Genomic DNA, 18,710 nt, shown 5'->3' on the forward strand with positions numbered 1-18,710 from the left:
TGAAGATGAGCTTGATCCTGTTGTTAGTGGATTTTAAGATGTTAATGTGGTGAATGAAAAAAGTAGGGCAGTAAAAAATAAGAGGGTTGCAACTGAAAACTTTGAGGATGAGGATGGAGTAGGGAGTGATGAAATAGAGAATGACCATGAGGTTGGAGGTGCTGTGTCAGATTCAGACCACCAGGGACAAAGTTATCCAGTTCACAAGCATAAAAAAGACATGAGGAAATACAAGTGGGAAGTGGGCACAGTGTATGCTACCAGGGAGGAGTTCAAGAACACTGTGACTGCATATGCCGTGCAGACCGCTCGGGCAATCACATTTAGGAAGTGTGATCTGCAAAGGGTTAGGGCAGTTTTCACTAGCGAGTGTCCGTTTTGGCTGTATGCTGCGAAGATGAAAGAAGATGATACTTGGCAGCTTCGCAGCATGAATTTGACTCACACATGTACACAAGCATACAAGGTAGGGATTTTGCACTCTAGATGGCTAGGCAAGGCATTCAAGAAGAAAGTCGAATCAAATCCGAAGGTGAAGATTAGGGAGTTAGTGTCAAAGGCTAAAAAAAAGTGGAACTTGACTGTCACCAAGTCAATGGCAACGAGGACCAAGCAGATTGCACTTGATGAAATCCAGGGAACCTTCCGAGAGCAGTATAAGAGGATATATGATTATGCACATGAGTTGATGCGGGCAAATCCAGGTTCATCCGTTCGCATACAAGTGCAAAGGTTCCCTGAACTTGATAATGAGGTAGCCTCATCATAGACTAGTTACTGTATCTTTCAAAGGATCTATATTTGCTTGGAAGCATGCAAGAGGAGCTTCAACCATTGTAGGAGCTTCATTGGTCTAGACGGCTATTTTCTGAAGACACCACAGGGGGGACAACTGCTCACTGCCATTGGTTGGGATCCAAACGACCAAATGATGCCCATTGCATATGCAGTTGTAGAGGCCAAGACCAAGGACTCATGGACTTGGTTCTTAAGTCATCTTGCATCTGACATTGGTGTTGAGAAGATGGGAAGAACTACTTTCATGTCTGACTAGCAGAAAGTAAGCAAGTGTAACCAATTATGTTTTTTGACTTATGTACATTGACACAATGAATTACTGTATCTCAAGTATCACTCACTGTATGGTCTTCCATTTTCTGATTGCAGGGTTTGTTGCCAGCATACGATGATGTTATACCAGGTGTGGAGAATCGATTCTGTGTGAGGCACCTATACAGCAATTTCAGGAAAAGGTTTCCGGGGTTACAATTGAAGCAACTAATGTGGAGGTGTGCTAAGGCGACTCACTGGAGGGACTGGGAGAGGAACATGGCCGAACTGAAAGCTGTGAATCAGGAAGCCTATAGATACCTAAATGCTATCCCTCCTAGGTATTGGTCTAGATCTAGATTTACCTATAATTCTAAAGTAGATACACTGGTTAACAATATGTCTGAGAGCTTTAATGCTGCCATAGTTGATACTAGAGAAAAACCTATACTTACAATATTAGAGGAGATCAGGGTTAAACTGATGACTAGGTGGGCAGAGAATAGGGATTTAGCTCAGAAGTATGCAGGGACAATCTTACCTAGGATTAGAATAAAGTTGGAGAGGAGGTCTAGATCTGCTGGAGAATGGCGGCCATATTGGTCTGCAGCTCAAAAATATGAGGTTATGAATGGGTTAGATATGTTTACTGTTGACTTAGGATCCTCTGAGTGCTCTTGTAGAAGGTGGCAGTTGAGTAGAATACCTTGTGTCCATGCAATTAGTTGCATCAAGTTCAAAGGGCTTGTGTTGGAACCTTATGTGGCTGACTGCTACAAGAGAGAAGCATACTTGAGGTGCTACGAGGCAGTAATTCACCCATTGAACGGACCTTACCTATGGAAGATTACACCACATCCTAATGTAATGCCTCCCCCATACAGAAGGCCTAGTTACAGGCCAGTCAAAAAAAGGAAACCAGCTGCTGGAGATGAAGAACAGAGCAGCCGCACTCACATGTCCAGGAAGGGGGAGAAACAAAGGTGCTCTATATGTGGTGTTGTTGGACATAATAAAAGCAGATACCCTAAACCTATTGACAATGAGGTATATTGATTAAATTTTTTTACATTGCTTGTCTGAGAGTTTTTCACTCAGCCTTATGTTCATCTCTATTGACTGCAACTGTTTCATAGGCCCAAAATTTCAAGAAACAAAGCAAGGGCAAGCAATCCAGGGGAAGCAACAACTCTATCCCTCCAGCTGCTAAGGGAGGAAAGAAAAGTGCATCTACACAGCCCACTCCCAAGCTCACTGTCAAGAGAAAAGTTGCTTCAGCAACACAGCCAACAAGTTCAGCCCAATCCAACACTGTAGCACAACCAAAAAGGCCTAGAGGCAGGCTCAAGGGGACCACGAAGCCCACACCTTCAGCCCAGTCTGATCCACCACCCAGGAAGATTGCAGGCCCAAAAAGCTCAGCACCTTTAACTTCATCATCACAACCAACCACCACAACTCTTCCAGCATCTCAGCCATCCCTTGCCACAGCTTCAAGCCAACTCACTGGGCACTACTCTGTTAGCTTTACTGGAGGACCTCATGTTTCTCCTAGAAAACTGAAGTTAATTGCAAAGTTGCCTCCAAGAAAATGGGGATTGCTTTAGGGAAATGACAACACTTAGCATGTTGGTTTATTTTGTTTTAAGTTTGTGTTAAGGTTCTGGTTAATCCAGTGTGGACTTGTTGGTTGTACTGAAATATTGGCTTATATTTTGTTACTTTTTGTTGCTTATATTTTGTCTTTGTGCTACTGTTGGTTGTAGTGAAATATTGGCTTGTTCCCAGCCAATCCTTTTGATGGTTAGGTTGTTTTGAGTTAAGTTTCTTTTAAGGTTCTGGTAATGTCAAATACTATGCTTATTATGTATTTAGACATTTACCATTTTAATGACACTGTTATCTTATTGTTCAGTCATGGAAATCATGTTTTGCCAAGAAAAAGTTTCACTCTCATTTCAATATCCAACCATGCTTACAAGACAGTCATATATACATGTTGAAATACATTCAACATACCACAATCAAGAACCCCCCCTAATACATAAACCCCAGCCCAATTCACCAACAAAAACAACAGCAAAATACACCTACACATGTTTCATACCAAGTTCAATGGAATGAGACACTGTTGCGTTGCTTTAGACCAACTCTGCAACAGCAAACATACAAACCCAACCCACCCAAAAAATCCTAACACTGCAACGAACTTCAGCTTCCACTCTGCCGCTTTGGTTCTTGATTTCATCATCGAAAGCTTCTTCCTTAACCTAGCAATTTCTGAATATTCCACCTCTGTCTCTGGATCTGCCCAACGAAAGAAATTGCAGCCTTCTTGCACCTGCACATACCCACAGAGATCACCATCCCTTCCATCACCCAGAAGACCCAATTCAGAGAAAAAGTAAATAAACAAACCTCAAAGTAGACACAACCCCAAAATCTGCGACCTGGGTTCTCCTTGGTCCCCGAGATTCGCAACACCGGCTTCTCACCATGGGAACAAAGTAGCAGCCTACCTTATGACAAAGCCCTGCTTCGCGATGAGGTTGAGCTTCATGCAGCCATGGCGTTTTCCCTCCAGCAGGTCCTCACGGTGAATTCTGCAACAATGGCTTCCACGCTGCTTTACCCTTTCCTCCTTTCAATTCAATGTATAATTATTAAACTTTCCCATTCATTTTAATTTCCTATATATATATATATATATATATATATATATATATATATATATATGGTGAAGTCTCTGGTGGCTAGAATATTAATGGCTAAAAATGGCTAAGAGTTGACCTTCAAATAAAATAATGACACCTGGTAGATTTGGTTTCACAACTTTTCAATAGTATGAAGGGTGGTTAAGAGTGTGCAATAATTACTAGGAAGTTATCATGTGGATAGAATTGTCATTTGAGGTTACTTTATGTGTTGTTGGATCTTGGACAAAAATATTATTGGGCCATTATACAAAATAAAATCAAAACTGCACAAGCATGAGGTCTAATAATTTTTTTGGCACAATTATAAAATAAAGTTTATTTCTTCAATAATTTATTCCTTAGTTTGTTTGTATTTCTCTAAAAAATAACCGTAAAAAATATTATAATGTCCTAAAAATTTTATTAAGGGAACAAAATTAATATTTTTTTACGAGATATATTTGTAAGATTTATTTTTTATATTTGTTTAAAAAATTGTTGGATTGTAGAGTGTTCGGTTTTTTTTAATAATTATAGAAAAAAATAATAATGAATTAATATAAATATATTAATATTTGTAAAATACATATTATAAACATTAAAGTCAGTCACCAGTATAAAATATATGTTAGAATATAAATACATATTTATTATCTATTATATACTACTGATTTTACAACTAAATATGCCACATGTTACTTTTTCATTGCAATTAAAATCAATTTTTTCTCTCGAAAATTAAAGAGTTCTCTCTTCCTCTCTCTCTCTCTCCCTTTCTTTATCTCTCTCATTCCTTCACTCACTCTATTTCTCTTATATATCATTATCAATTACTAATTATAAATTTGACAATCAAAATATACAACATGACATTCTCTAATTACATTCAAACAAAATTAAAATTTTGAAATTGAATATAGCTATATTATATATTATATTTATATATTACTAACTAATTTAATAACTAAAAAGTGTCACATGACACTCTCTTATTAAAATTTAAAGAAAATATTTTCTTCCAAAATTACTAAATCTCCTTCTTACATTCTCTTATCTACCTCTTTTTTTTTTTTCTATTTTTCTCTATCTATTTCTCTCTATCATTCGCACTCTATATATAATTTATATTTTATATTAGAAATTTGACAAATAAAAAATGTGTCACCAAATATTCTTTTATTGTAATTAAAATAAAAAAATTTTAACTTCCAAAATTAACAAATTCCTACTCCCATTCTTCTTTTTTATCTTTCTCTCTCTTTTCTCTCATTATCTATCTTTCTCTACCATTTTGTTCTACAAAAAATAAAATTAACAACATAATATAATTTAAATAAAAATTTTTATTATATACATATTTTTATTTAGCTTTAAATTTTTTCTACTTATTATCTTTCTAATTTATGTTTTCACTTTTTTTTCAAATATTTATTGTATATAATTTAAAAAAATACTAATACTATGATTAAAAGTTAGAATTGATATAAATTTTTTTATGCTAATATCTAATTATATTTTTATATATATAGAGTAACAAATATTATTTTTAAATAACAAGTATAAAATTAATTATTTTTATTTGTACAACAAATTTAACACCTAATTAAATTTAAGAGTATACAAGTTATAAATTCTTTCAAATTTTAGATAAAGAATGTTAAAATTAATTATTATTAAAAAGTTAAACTCTTTCATATGAAATACTAAAAAACTTATTGTTAATTTTGTAAGCTAAAGAAAAATTTTATTTGATTACAATAAAAGAATATTGGGTGGCATATTTTGATTTGTCAAATTACTAATATAAAATAGAAATTATATATAGAATGCGAATGATAGAGAGAAACAGAAAACAAGAGAGATAGATAAGAGAATGTAAGAAGAAGGTTTAGTAATTTTGGAAGAAAATATTTTTGTCTAAATTTTAATAAGAGAGTGTCATATGACACATTTTAGTTATTAAATTGGTTAGTAATATATAAATACAATATATAATATAACTATATTCAATTTTAAAATTTTTAATTTTATTTGAATGTAATTAGAGAATGTCATGTTGTATATTTTGATTGTCAAATTTATAATTAATAATTAATAATGATATATAAGAGAGATAGAGTGAGTGAAAGAATGAGAGAGATAGAGAAAGGGTGAGAGATGAGGGAAGAATTCGTTAATTTTGGAAAGAAAAATTTTATTTTAATTGCAATAAGAAATTGACATGTGACACATTTTGGTTGTAAAATTAATAGTATATAATAGATATAATACATGTGTATTTATATTTTAATATATATTTTATATTGGTGGCTGACTTTAGTGACTAATTTTAATGTACATATAGCATAACCCTTTATTTAGTGAAGTTTTAGTCTTGTATGGAATGGTTAATTTCATTAAAAAAAATTTAATGTAAATTTTATACAGAATCAATTATGCAATCAAATCACAAAAATTTATTGAATAATTAATTTACAAAGAAAAAGAGATTTCATTATTTGAACCTAGATTTAAAAAAAAAATTTGTGATTGTTTAGCTTGAATTTTAGTCTTTTTTAAATTTATGTTTTTTTATCTCTCTTACACAATTATATATTAACATATACTTTTTTTTATATTATACAAAAGATAACCAATAAAATATAATGACACAAAATATTTACGAAGACACTATTATTAAACATATTATAAACAATATTGTCAACATATTAAAATAGCAAGAAGATACTTTTTAATTATTAAATTTTTTGATATGTTAATTAAGTTATTAAAATTTTATTAATATACTTAATTTTACAAATGTTTATATATTTATATTAATTCATTATTATTTTTTTGTATCATTATTAAAAAAAAACGAACACTCCCACAATCCAACAATTTTTTAAACAAATATAAAAAATAAAGCTTATAAATATATCTCGTAAAAAAAATACTAATTTTGTTCTCTTAATAAAATTTTTAGGGTATCATAATGTTTTTTACGGTTATTTTTTTTTAGAGAAATACAAATAAATTAAGGAACAAATTATTAAAGAAATAAACTTTATTTTACAATCTAACCAAAAAAATTATTGGACCTTATATTTGAGGAGTTTTGATTTTATTTTGTATAATGACCCAATAATATTTTTGTCTAAGATCCAACAACACATGAGATAATCTCAAATGACAATTCTATCCACAAGGTAACTTTTTAGTAATTATTGCACACTCATTTAACCTTTTAGAATATTAAAAAGTTATAAAACCAAACCCACCAAGTGTCACTATTTTATTTGAAAGTCAACTCTTAGCCATCTTTAGCCATTAGTATTTTGGCCACCAGAGACTTCACCTATATATATATATATATTTATATTTATATTTATAATTATTTTCGATAGTCATAACTGCCTCGTAACGACGCAAGGGCATTTACGTCCGAAAATATTATAAAGGACGATTTTAAATTTAAATGCGACTTTAAGGATGATTTTAAATCAAAATATACATCGGGGACGGGTTCGATTCCAACCCTCAACTTGAGGGACCAAAATAATACTTATCCCTTTTATAAAAGTACACTCTTAAACTATTTTCAGTAGAGAACTCATCTCAATCTTTATTTATGACCCACATATTATAAAAAGTAACTCTACATCAGTTTTTGGCTTTTTGCATCATAGACAATAAATAAAAACTCAAAATATTTCTTTCTTCTCCATTAGGAGAAACTAACTATAGTCCTGCTGTGGTCCTACTTAATTAATTAATTAAAAAATAATTCACTATTAAAAATATTAATATTAAAAAAAATTCATATATAACAATAAATACACAATATATAATTTGAAATTAAACTAATTTATAAAATTACTTAATATAGTTAAGCTCTGTAATTGATGATAAATATTGTGAAATTGTCATATGTGTTCAATTAAGTCTTTTTTCAATTGTTAAAATTATTTTATAAGATGTTAAAATTAAATTTACTTTTTATGTAAATAAATTTAATTAATTATAATTTAATATAACATATAAATGATATTTAATATTAATTTAATATAATTATTTATATTAATTATGATTTAAATAATTAATATAAGCCATTAATTAAATAAAGATATAATTATTTAATTAATTATAATTTAATTATTTAATAAATTGCTATATGTAAAATTACAAAATTACTTAATATAAATTAAATATATATGTAATGTAATATATATAATATTTTTTATTTTTTTAATAATTTACCACGTGTCAAGAAATTATTAGTTGTTAAAAGTTTTTTCTCTAAAGAGACTCTCATCGTACGTCCTTGTGAAGAGACTCTTTTCCCTTTTCATTCTAGTGACTTTTTTGTTCCCATGTGTGAGAATAAAGCCCCATTTAGCCCCAATTTAGATAAAGATTTTAATTAAACTTTTTTTTTAAAAAAATAACTTAAATAATAAATATATATATTAAAAGTAGTTTATAAATAAGTTATTTTATATTTGAATTTTTAATTCTAAAAATATTTATTTTATAAAAATATGATAAAAAAATAATAATATTATAAAAGAAGTCATTTTTTTAATTTTTTTATAAGTTTCTAAATAGCTTCTTAAAAAGCCAATGAGTAATAGCTCAAATGACATAGTCTCTCCGTACTCAATTAAGAGGTTGCGGGTTCGAGTCTCCTATCTTTGGTAAAAAAAAAAAAAAACTTCTTAAAAAGTTACAATTTAATTTTAAAAATTACACCAACATTAATACTATTTCTTTTCATTAATTAAAAACTTAAAAAAGTTATTTTGATACCTCCAAAACGGCCCTTATTACCGTTGGAGTTGCTCTTATATATGTAGATAATTAGAGTCAAAGTATTTATTACAATATCTAATTCCTGTCAACATTTGAAAACAATGGAGAAGCTTAATTATGTTGGGTGCAGTGTACTGGTGATCACTCTAGCATTCACACTTTTTATTTGTGATGCTAATGATGGTAATAATCCGAAAATTCATATTGTTTATTTGGGCTCATTACCTGAAACAAAAACTTCTTATTCTCCCACCTTTCACCACCTTAATATGCTGCAACAAGTTCTTGATGGTAGCAACCCAACAAAATCCTTAGTCCATAGCTACAAGAGGAGCTTTAACGGTTTTGCTGCCATGCTCACGAATCAGCAAGCGGCAAAGTTAACCGAAATGGAAGGTGTTGTTTCAGTTTTCCCAAGCAAGACTCTCCAAACCCAAACAACAAGATCTTGGGATTTCTTGGGACTTCCAAAGGCTCCAAAAGGACATCAAACAGTAGAAACTAATCTCGTTGTCGGACTCTTCGACACCGGGGTTTGGCCCGAATCGGAAAGCTTCAGCGACAAATGTATCACAGACCCTGTTCCAAAAAAGTGGAAAGGTACATGTGCAGGTGGCAAGAACTTCACATGCAACAAGAAGTTGATCGGAGCAAGATTCTACACAGAGGACTCTGCAAGAGACAATGATGGCCATGGAAGCCACACAGCATCAATAGCAGCCGGAAACATCGTTGACAATGCCAGCTTTTACGGCATTGCAGAAGGCACAGCGAGAGGAGCAGTTCCTTCTTCAAGAATCGCTGCTTACAAAGTATGCAGCTCTGTAGGCTGTGCAGACCACGGCATCTTAGCTGCCTTTGATGACGCAATTGCTGACGGAGTTGACGTCATCTCTGTTTCATTTGGGGCTGCTGCCGCATTGAACCTTGAAACAGATTCAGTTGCCATCGGCTCATTTCATGCAATGGCCAAAGGAGTACCTGTAGTCCAATCCGCTGGAAATGCTGGTCCTTATCCTGGCACTGTAGCAAGCGTTGCGCCATGGTTGATAACCGTCGCAGCAAGCACCATAGATCGGCAAATCGTTGACAAGGTCATTCTTGGAAATGGAAAAGTGTTAACCGGGAGGTCGGTTAATTCTTTCGAGTCAAACGGAAGAAGAGTTCCTATTGCTTTGAGCAACGGCAATTCAAGTGAGTGTGAAAAAGAATACGCGGATATATGTGGATGCTTGGATAAAAAATTAGTGAAAGGAAAGATAGTTTTATGTGACAATCATGCGGAAGCTGAACCCAAATCTGCTGGCGCAGTTGGTACAATTGCAAAATTAGATCTTGATGATCTTAACCTAGGTTATGTCACTATAATGCCTTCGGTGTCATTGCTGCCAAAAGATTATGACATTGTTAAATTATACACAAACTCAACAAAAGATCCAAAAGCTGAGATTCTCAAGAGTGAGAGCGGTCAAGATCAGAGTGCTCCTAGACCCGCAGCATTTTCTGGCCGTGGACCAAACGCTATAATTTCAGAGATCTTGAAACCTGATATAAGTGCCCCAGGGGTTAATATTTTGGCTGCTTATTCGCCAATTGGTTCACCAACAGAAGATCCTAGTACGGATAATAGATCTGTGCATTACACTATTCTAAGTGGAACTTCAATGTCTTGTCCTCATGTTTCTGGAATAGCCGCGTATGTGAAAAGTTTTCACCCTGATTGGTCACCTGCGGCAATTAAATCTGCTATTATGACGTCAGCAAAACCGATGATTACGAATCTGACATATGATGTGGGAGAATATGCATATGGATCTGGACAAGCCAATCCAATTCTAGCAATCAATCCTGGACTAGTTTATGACATTAACAAGGGAGATTATGTGCAAATGCTGTGTAACTTAGGATATGATAATCGCAAAATCAAATTGATATCTGGAGAATTGAATCCGTGCAAGGGAGCTGCAGATAAATCTTTGGTAAGAAATTTAAATTATCCAGCTCTTACAGTTCTGGTTGAACCCAGGGTGCATATTAACATCAGTTTTAGTAGAATAGTTACAAATGTTGGTTTAGCCAACTCGAGTTACAGGGTAAGAATCACACCGAAACCAGAAGTTAACATCACGGTGACACCATGGGTTTTATCCTTCAAAGCATTAAACGAGAAAAAATCATTTGTAGTGAATGTCATTGGTATGATACCAAATGAAACTGCGGTAATCTCATCAATGGTATGGTCAGATGGGACCTATCATGTTCGAAGCCCAATTGTTATAAATGTCTCATTGCTGTAAATTATAATGTGACATGCAATAAAATATGATTATTTAATTTTCATGTGATGTTATAATTTTGGAAGCGGTTCTCGTATTCCGCTGCATTTAGTGGAACGTGATATTCCATATGTACTGCACCCTACAAAATCATAATACACACCCTATATTTCGGCCACGTCAGACCACTAGAAGCAGATAAGCAATGGCTCATCACGTCAACAATAACCTCCCAAGAATCTCGGCCTAAGTCGAGATTCACTCCAACAAACCACAAAACGGACTCAAGCCAAAAATCTATAAAATGGCAGCTGCTGAAATGAATCACCAAGGGGCAATATCTGAATCATACAATACCATAAGTATTTTTGTTCTCATATTCGCGTACTAAGAAGTATCCTTTATTGACTTGGGCGTCGGAGTCCTTTTTGCAGGTACCCCATTCGGTCCGTGTTCAAGCAAGGCACTCCCAGTCGCTGGCAAGGTCGCCTCCCCAGTGGCGCTCAGAGTCCGACGTATAGCATGGTGACGAGTATCCTTGCTCGAACATTTGGCGCCCACCGTTGGGCCAGCACCTCACCCTTTAGTTTTTCGAGCTAACGATATTACATTTGCATTGTATTCCATTTCCTTTCAGGAACTGAACCATGATGGACCACTCAGTAACCCCTTCCACCAATCCGACCAACATTGACCTATTAGCTGCGAATGCCGCCTTGCTCGCGGAGAACCAGCGAATGGCCGAACTGTTGGCGGGGATGCAGAACAATGACGAACAGAAAAACAACAAGAAAGCAAACACTGACCAGCACGAGGAGCGTCAGTCGGAATCAAACATAAAGACAGGCGAGACCAACCCCAAAACAGCAAGACGACAGACTAACCCCTTTTCGGAAGAAATAATGAGCTTTAAAATGCCTAAAAATTTTACACTTCCAATTACTCTAATGCCATACAAGGGGAGCGGAGATCCTAAAATTCATGTTACAAAATTCGAATCAATGATGTTTCTCAATAGCGACTCCGATCCCATCTTGTGCCGAACTTTTCCAATCTTTTTAGATGGAGCTGCTTTATTATGGTTTTCTAACATACCTGCAGGGTCGATATCGAGCTTTGACGAGTTCGCCAAATTATTCATAAATCACTTTGCAGCGTCTAAAATCTACGTTCGAGACTCAGACTACCTCAGCACGATCAAGCAAGGACGACATGAAAGCTTAAAGGAGTATATGACGCGGTTCACAGAAGCAGCTATGCAAATCCCCGACCTTAACCACGAAGTATAGCTGCACGCCATAAAAAGCGGACTCCGTTCCGGAAAATTCCAGGAAGCAATAGTGGTAGCCAAACCAAAAACGCTGGAGGAATTCCGAGAAAAAGCCCAGGGCCAGATTGAAGTCGAAGAGCTCAGGGAGGCCCAAAGAGGCGAACGGTCGACCAAGAAAGAAGAGGAAAGGCCCCACCGACCTATGAGTAGAGACCTCAGAAAGCCATTCAAACTGGCATCAAAGTTTGATTCGTACACAAAATTCAACACAAAGAGGGAGGACATAATCAAGGAAATCCTGCACAACAAACTAATCAAACCACCAGTCAGAGGGCTTTTTTACCTAAATGTGCATGGTTAATGCTTTAATTCCCAAAATGCGCATGGTTTAAAATTTTTCTGAAAATACGCACTTTCATTTCTTGGCCGGCGTCTACGAAATGAAATTCAACTCCATTTCATCCTAGGTGCCCACGAAATGGGCAAACCATATCAGGTTTAGCTCCTACGAAATGGGTTGCCCAATTCCTTGGTGGCAGCAGCGAATTAGGAGGAACAACTCAGGGGCGTCAAGCGAGAAATGGGGGCACTGCGGAGGTGAGTTGCCCAATTCCATTTAGCTCTCTCACTGCTCCCCTTCAGTACTAAAGTTACGACAGTTGTGGACTTGCCCCTCCTTTTATTTATTAGCAAAACTTTGACTAATCTAGCTTCCTCTTATTGTTATTGTTAGTGATGATGTTTAAGATCTTATTATTTGATCACTTGGTTACTTAAAAAACACATGCATGCTAGCCATTGAATCTCAAATGGATCTGTTTCTCTATTAATCCTATTTTGGCTATTCCTAGCTCCTTGAATTGCAATATTTTATTTTGGAAACTAATTAAAGGAGTTGGCCTAATGTCGTGACTGTATAAATCTAAGGATGTTTCAAACTGAACTTTATTGATGTGTATGTACTATAGGGGAAAGAAAAAGTTAGTGATGTGTGGGTTCAATCTAATCGTTCAAATTTTTTTAAAATATATATATGTCAAACAAAAAGGAAAAAAAAGGATTGAAATAGAGCATATAACAAGTAGAAAAAGAGAATAGATAAGCATTGAGAAAAATTGAAAATTGATGCACCGAAACAAATTTGAAAAGTAGAATAAGTTTGTTATCAATGGAGTGTCCAAGTCACTTCCGCAGTGCTCTCATTTCGCGCCTAGCGCTCCTGAGTTGTTCCTCCCAATTCGCTGCTACCACCAAGGAAATGGACAACCCATTTCGTGGGAGCTAAACCTGATATGATTTGTCCATTTCGTGGGTACCTAGGGTGAAATGGAGTTGAATTCCATTTCGCAGACGTCGGCTAAGAAATAGAAGTGCGTATTTTCAGAAAAATTTTAAACCATGCGCATTTTGGGAATTAAAGCATTTTACATGCGCATTTAGGTAAAAAAGCCCCAGTCAGAGCAGGATCATACCAAGATAAAAAATATGTGGACAGAAGCAAGCACTGTGCTTTCCACCAGAAGTTCGGCCATACAACAGATGAGTGTGTGGTGGCAAAAGATCTGCTGGAAAGGTTGGCAAGACAAGGACTTTTGGACAAATATATCTCATCCAGAAATCAACGAAACACAGCAAGAGAAACAGAAAGAGAAAGCTGGCAAAAACAAGTTGAAACACCCCCGACCAAAGGGATTATCAACTACATTTCAGGAGGCTTCGCTGGCGGCGGGACCACTACCTCGGCAAGGAAACGAAGCTACCGATCAATGATGACGATGGAAGGATCACGCCCAGAACGACAAACATCAGTTCCGAGCTCCCGCATCGACTTCAGCTCGGCCGACTTCAAGACATCCTGTCCGAACTTAGACGACCCAGTCGTCATCTCAGTTCACAGGGGAGAATTAACAATAAAAAAGGTCCTGCTTGATCCAGGAAGTAGTGCCGACGTCTTGTTATACTCTACCTTCAAAAAGATGCATTTCAGCGACAACACACTACAGCCGTCGCCTGGAGAATTGGTAGGGTTCTCCGGGAAAAAGGTATCAGTATATATTTGGTTAAGAACAACAATTGGAGAACCTCCAAACAATAAAACACTAGACATTCAATTTCTAGTGGTTGATTGTCATAGCCCTTATAATATCATCCTAGGGCGTCCATCATTGAACGTCTTTGGAGCCATTGTTTCCACGGTTCATCTTTGTGTGAAATTTCCTTTGCAAGATAACGTAGTAGGGATGTTGTACGCTGGCCACAAGGAGGCAAGACAATGCTACAATGCAAGCCTCAAAGCAGCGAAAAAAGAAGAAACACCTCAGATCCATACGGTGTACAACTCGAAAAACATACCTACCTTGGCCGAACTGGATCTCCGAAGTGACAACAGTCGTCCCACACCAACGGACGACCTAAAAAATGTACGATTAGGTCAGGAAGAACAATTCACTAGCATAGGATCCGCTTTCATTGCAGGGAAAAAAGACGACCTTATCTTCATATTAAAAACAAACGCCGACCTTTTTGCATGGACACCAGCAGATATACCTGGCATCGATCCTAACTTCATCTGCCATAGGTTGGCGGTCAACCCTAACGCCTGACCTATGCGACAGAAAAAAAGAAACTTGGGAGAAAAAAGGAGGAACGCAGCCGAGGTTGAAACAAAAAAGCTCCTGGAGGCAGGATTTGTCCGAGAAATACGATTTTCAGCATGGCTAGCAAACATTGTAATGGTACGAAAAAGCTCGGGAAAGTGGCGCATGTGCATGGACTTTACCGACTTAAACAAAGCATGTCCCAAGGATGGCTACCCACTCCCCAACATAGACAAACTGGTGGATGACACCTCAGGTTTCCAAGTCCTCAACTTCATGGACGCTTACTCAGGTTATAATCAAATTCTCATGCATTCAGGAGACGAAGAAAAAATAGCATTCGTCACCGATCAAGGAAACTTCTATTACAAGCTCATGCCCTTTGGGCTAAAAAATGCAGGAGCAACGTATCAACGACTAATGGACAAAGTTTTCAAAAAGCAGATAGGAAGAAATATTGAGATATACGTAGATGACATGGTGGTAAAATAAAGCTCGGAGGAACAGCACAAACACGACCTAAACAAAGTATTCGAACAACTCAGAAAACATAATATGAGGTTAAATCCAGAAAAATGCGCGTTCGGAGTACAAGGAGGAAAATTCCTCGGTTTCCTGTTAACCAACAGGGGAGTAGAAGCAAATCCTAATAAATGCCTTGCAGTAATCAACATGCAATCTCCTCGGAACAAGAAAGAGGTCCAGTAACTAACAGGTCGGTTAGCAGCTCTTTCTCGCTTCTTGCCAGCAGCAGCAGAGAAATCATATCATTTCTTCAACACATTAAAGAAGTCAGATCAATTCACCTGGATAAAGGAATGTGAAGAAGCCTTTGCAAAATTCAAAAACACCTTAGGATCGCCACCTATACTGAAAAATCCAGAACAAGGTAAGCCTCTACATCTATTCCTTTCAATTTCAACTAACGCAATCAGTTCGGTGCTTGTAACAGATAATGAAAAAGAACAACACCCAGTGTACTTCGTAAGCAAAGTCTTACAGGGTGCCGAAACAAGATACCTGATGATAGAGAAATTAGCATTTGCACTAATCACTACAGCGCGAAGGCTACGACATTATTTCCAAGGCCGAATTATAGTTCAGACCAATCAACCGCTCCGACAAATCCTAACAAAACCTGACCTAGCGGGGACTCACAAAATGGTCGGTCGAGCTATCAGAATTCGACATTGCTTACCAATCTAGGGGATCCCCAAGGGCCCAAGCTCTGGCCGATTTTATTTCCGAATTCACCAATGAAGTAGAAGCAGCTGAGCCATGGGAACTATATGTGGACGGAGCATCCAATGACAATGGATGTGGAGCAGGAATGCTGCTAAAAAACAAAAAAGGGGTATATGCAGAACAATCAATCAAATTTCTCTTCCAGGCAACAAACAACCAAGCCGAGTACGAATCGTTATTAGCAGGACTAAGACTCGCAAAGGAAGTCCAGGTGCCGACCTTACAAGTATACTGTGATTCCTTACTCGTAGTTCAACAGGTAACCGGTAACTTTCAAACTAAAGATCCCCTCTTAGAAAAATACTTAAATATTGTTAAAAATATGATAACATATTTTCAACCATTTGAAATAACACATATACCCCGAGAACAAAACTGTAGAGCAGATATACTATCAAAGCTAGCAACATACAGAGATGACCAACATTCAAAGAATCTGGCACATCTCACACTAACAAAATTCAGCCTAGATACGCATTATATTTTAAATGTCTCATAGGAAGAAGATTGGCAAACTCCCATAATACACTACCTGAAGACAGGGATAGCACCAGAGGGCGATCTGAGGCCCTTCAAAAGGAAAGCAACCAATTACACCCTAATAGGGGACGACCTATACAGGTGAGGCTTCTCCCGCCATTACTTAAATGCCTTGCAGGAGAAGACGCCAAGGCAGCAATTGATGAGGTCCACGAAGGAATCTGTGGACACCATATTGGAGGCAGAAGTTTGACAGCAAAAATCCTGCGCGCGGGTTATTATTGGCCGACCTTAAGGTCGGACTGCATGAATAAGGTGCGAACATGCGAATCGTGTCAAAAATGCTCGCCACTAATACACAACCCAGCCGAGACATTACATGTGTCATACGTCAGCTGGTCATTCCACAAGTGGGGCATGGACATCCTCGGACCATTTCCAATATCGTCGGGCAGGTAAATTCCTAGCATTGAATAGGCACCATTGCAAAAATAACTTCAGACATGGTACAAAAGTTTATTTGAAAATTTATTATTTGTAGATATGGTTTACCAAGAGAAATTATTTCTGATAACGGTAGGCGATTTACTGATAAAAAAATCACTTTGTTCCTAACTAACATGAATATCAGACACCATTTTTCCTCTGTTGAGCACCTACAAACCAATGGGCTCGCAGAAGCGGCTAATAAAGTGATTTTGCAGGCGCTTAAGAAAAAATTGACCGACGCTAAAGGCCGCTTGGCCGAGCTTATACCAGAAGTATTGTGGAGTTATAACACCACTCCCTAGTCCACAACAAAGGAAAGCCCTTTTCGCCTAGTGTACGGATCCGAGTGCATAATCCCTCTGGAACTTAGCCAAGGCTCAGCAAGAACTGAACACTTCAACGAAAGTGCCAATGGACAATCTCGACATGCCGAACTTGACATCGTCGATTAAGAACACCATTACACAGAGCTAAGACAAAAAACAATGCAGCTAGCTATGAAGCGTCAGTACGACAAGAAAGTCAAACCAAGAATCCTTAAAGAAGGAGACCTGATGCTCAGATAGTTAGAAGACATTCGGAAACCACCAGGTCATGGAAAATTAGCAGCAACATGGGAAGGACCTTTTCAAATTGCCAAAGTCATTGGAAGAGGAGCCTATCGCTTAGAAACATTGAACGGAATAGCCTTACCAAGCACATGGAACATCTCGTCGCTTAGATATTATTACAGCTGATCATACTGTTGTAAGAGGCAGGATGGCCAGGTACTCTTTTTCCTAGCCACGAGGTTTTTCCCAAAGGAGGGTTTACTCGGGTAGGTTTTAACGAGGCCGACCATCCTGCAAACCTCATACATGAGGAAAAATTCCATTTGAATAAAATCATACATTCACCATGCTACACAATTATATTATACACACCAACAAGTATAAACATTGGAATCATAAAGCATATCATAGCAAACTAAATCCGAAACTATAGTTCGGAAAATAAGTCAATAAGTTCGGAACAAAAAATGACTTAAGTCTTTCAAAAAATACAAATCCCCAAATTACTTTCTAAACAAGACATAAATATTCAAACAGGCGGCGGGATATTCTCGTCATGATCCTTGCCAGCCTCGTCTTGAACCAGCTCTCCGTTGATAACAATCTTCGTCACATCAAGTTGACGAACGTCAAACTCAGGGACGAACAATAACACCTGAGAAACAGCTCGGTCGAACCCCGAAGTGAACATCTCTATACCTTGATCCTCCAGCTCATGAATTCGAGCGGTCATCTCACCCTTTGTCTTGTCATTGTTTCTAATCTCAGCCTAAAAAGAGTGAATCTGATCCTGAAGACGGCCAACTTCCTTCTCTTTCTCCTTTAACTTCGCAGCAATCTCGGTAACAACTTCTTCTTTCTCCTTCATTTTAGCCAAAATATCAATAATAACCTCCTCTTTCTCTTTTACTAACCGCTCTAAAGCAACAAACTTGTCAACTTCTACCTGCTGATCAGCCCCAAGCAATCCGGTGGTACGACCAACACACAGCAGGTGAGCAGCAGCAACCTAACAAGGAAACATTACAAAAAAAAAAGAAAGAGAAGAAAGGGAAATATAAAAAGCAGACGCAAACTACCTGAATATATTTGCCTAAAGCTTCTAGCACAGCTCGGCGCGTAAGCACCATGTCGCCAGAAAATTGGGAAGCCCTATCAGAAAGCTCGGCCAGAGGATATTGATCCCGACACAAAGAATGAGCATTCACTCCAAGAATAAAACCATGAAGCTTACGCTGGCGTTCAAAGACTGAAGTTGACGCATC

The 18,710-nt window shown here is 36.7% G+C and overlaps 2 protein-coding genes across 2 annotated transcripts; both read left to right on the forward strand.

Annotated features, from left to right (window-relative positions):
• Positions 1-220: 220 nt before the first annotated feature.
• Positions 221-2,657, forward strand: LOC140182150 (uncharacterized). The gene is made up of 3 exons (XM_072228276.1): positions 221-754; positions 1,168-2,097; positions 2,187-2,657. Exons 1-3 carry the CDS (start codon positions 221-223, stop codon positions 2,655-2,657), a joined length of 1,935 nt encoding a protein of 644 aa, XP_072084377.1.
• A 5,981-nt stretch (positions 2,658-8,638) lies between these two features.
• On the forward strand, positions 8,639-10,834 carry LOC112775228 (subtilisin-like protease SBT4.9). Its single transcript, XM_025818723.3, has one exon. It carries the CDS (start codon positions 8,639-8,641, stop codon positions 10,832-10,834), a length of 2,196 nt encoding a protein of 731 aa, XP_025674508.1.
• The last annotated feature ends 7,876 nt before the right edge of the window (positions 10,835-18,710 follow it).

This window comes from Arachis hypogaea, chromosome 19 (assembly GCF_003086295.3).
Source record: "Arachis hypogaea cultivar Tifrunner chromosome 19, arahy.Tifrunner.gnm2.J5K5, whole genome shotgun sequence".
NCBI classification, from domain to species: Eukaryota; Viridiplantae; Streptophyta; class Magnoliopsida; order Fabales; family Fabaceae; genus Arachis; species Arachis hypogaea.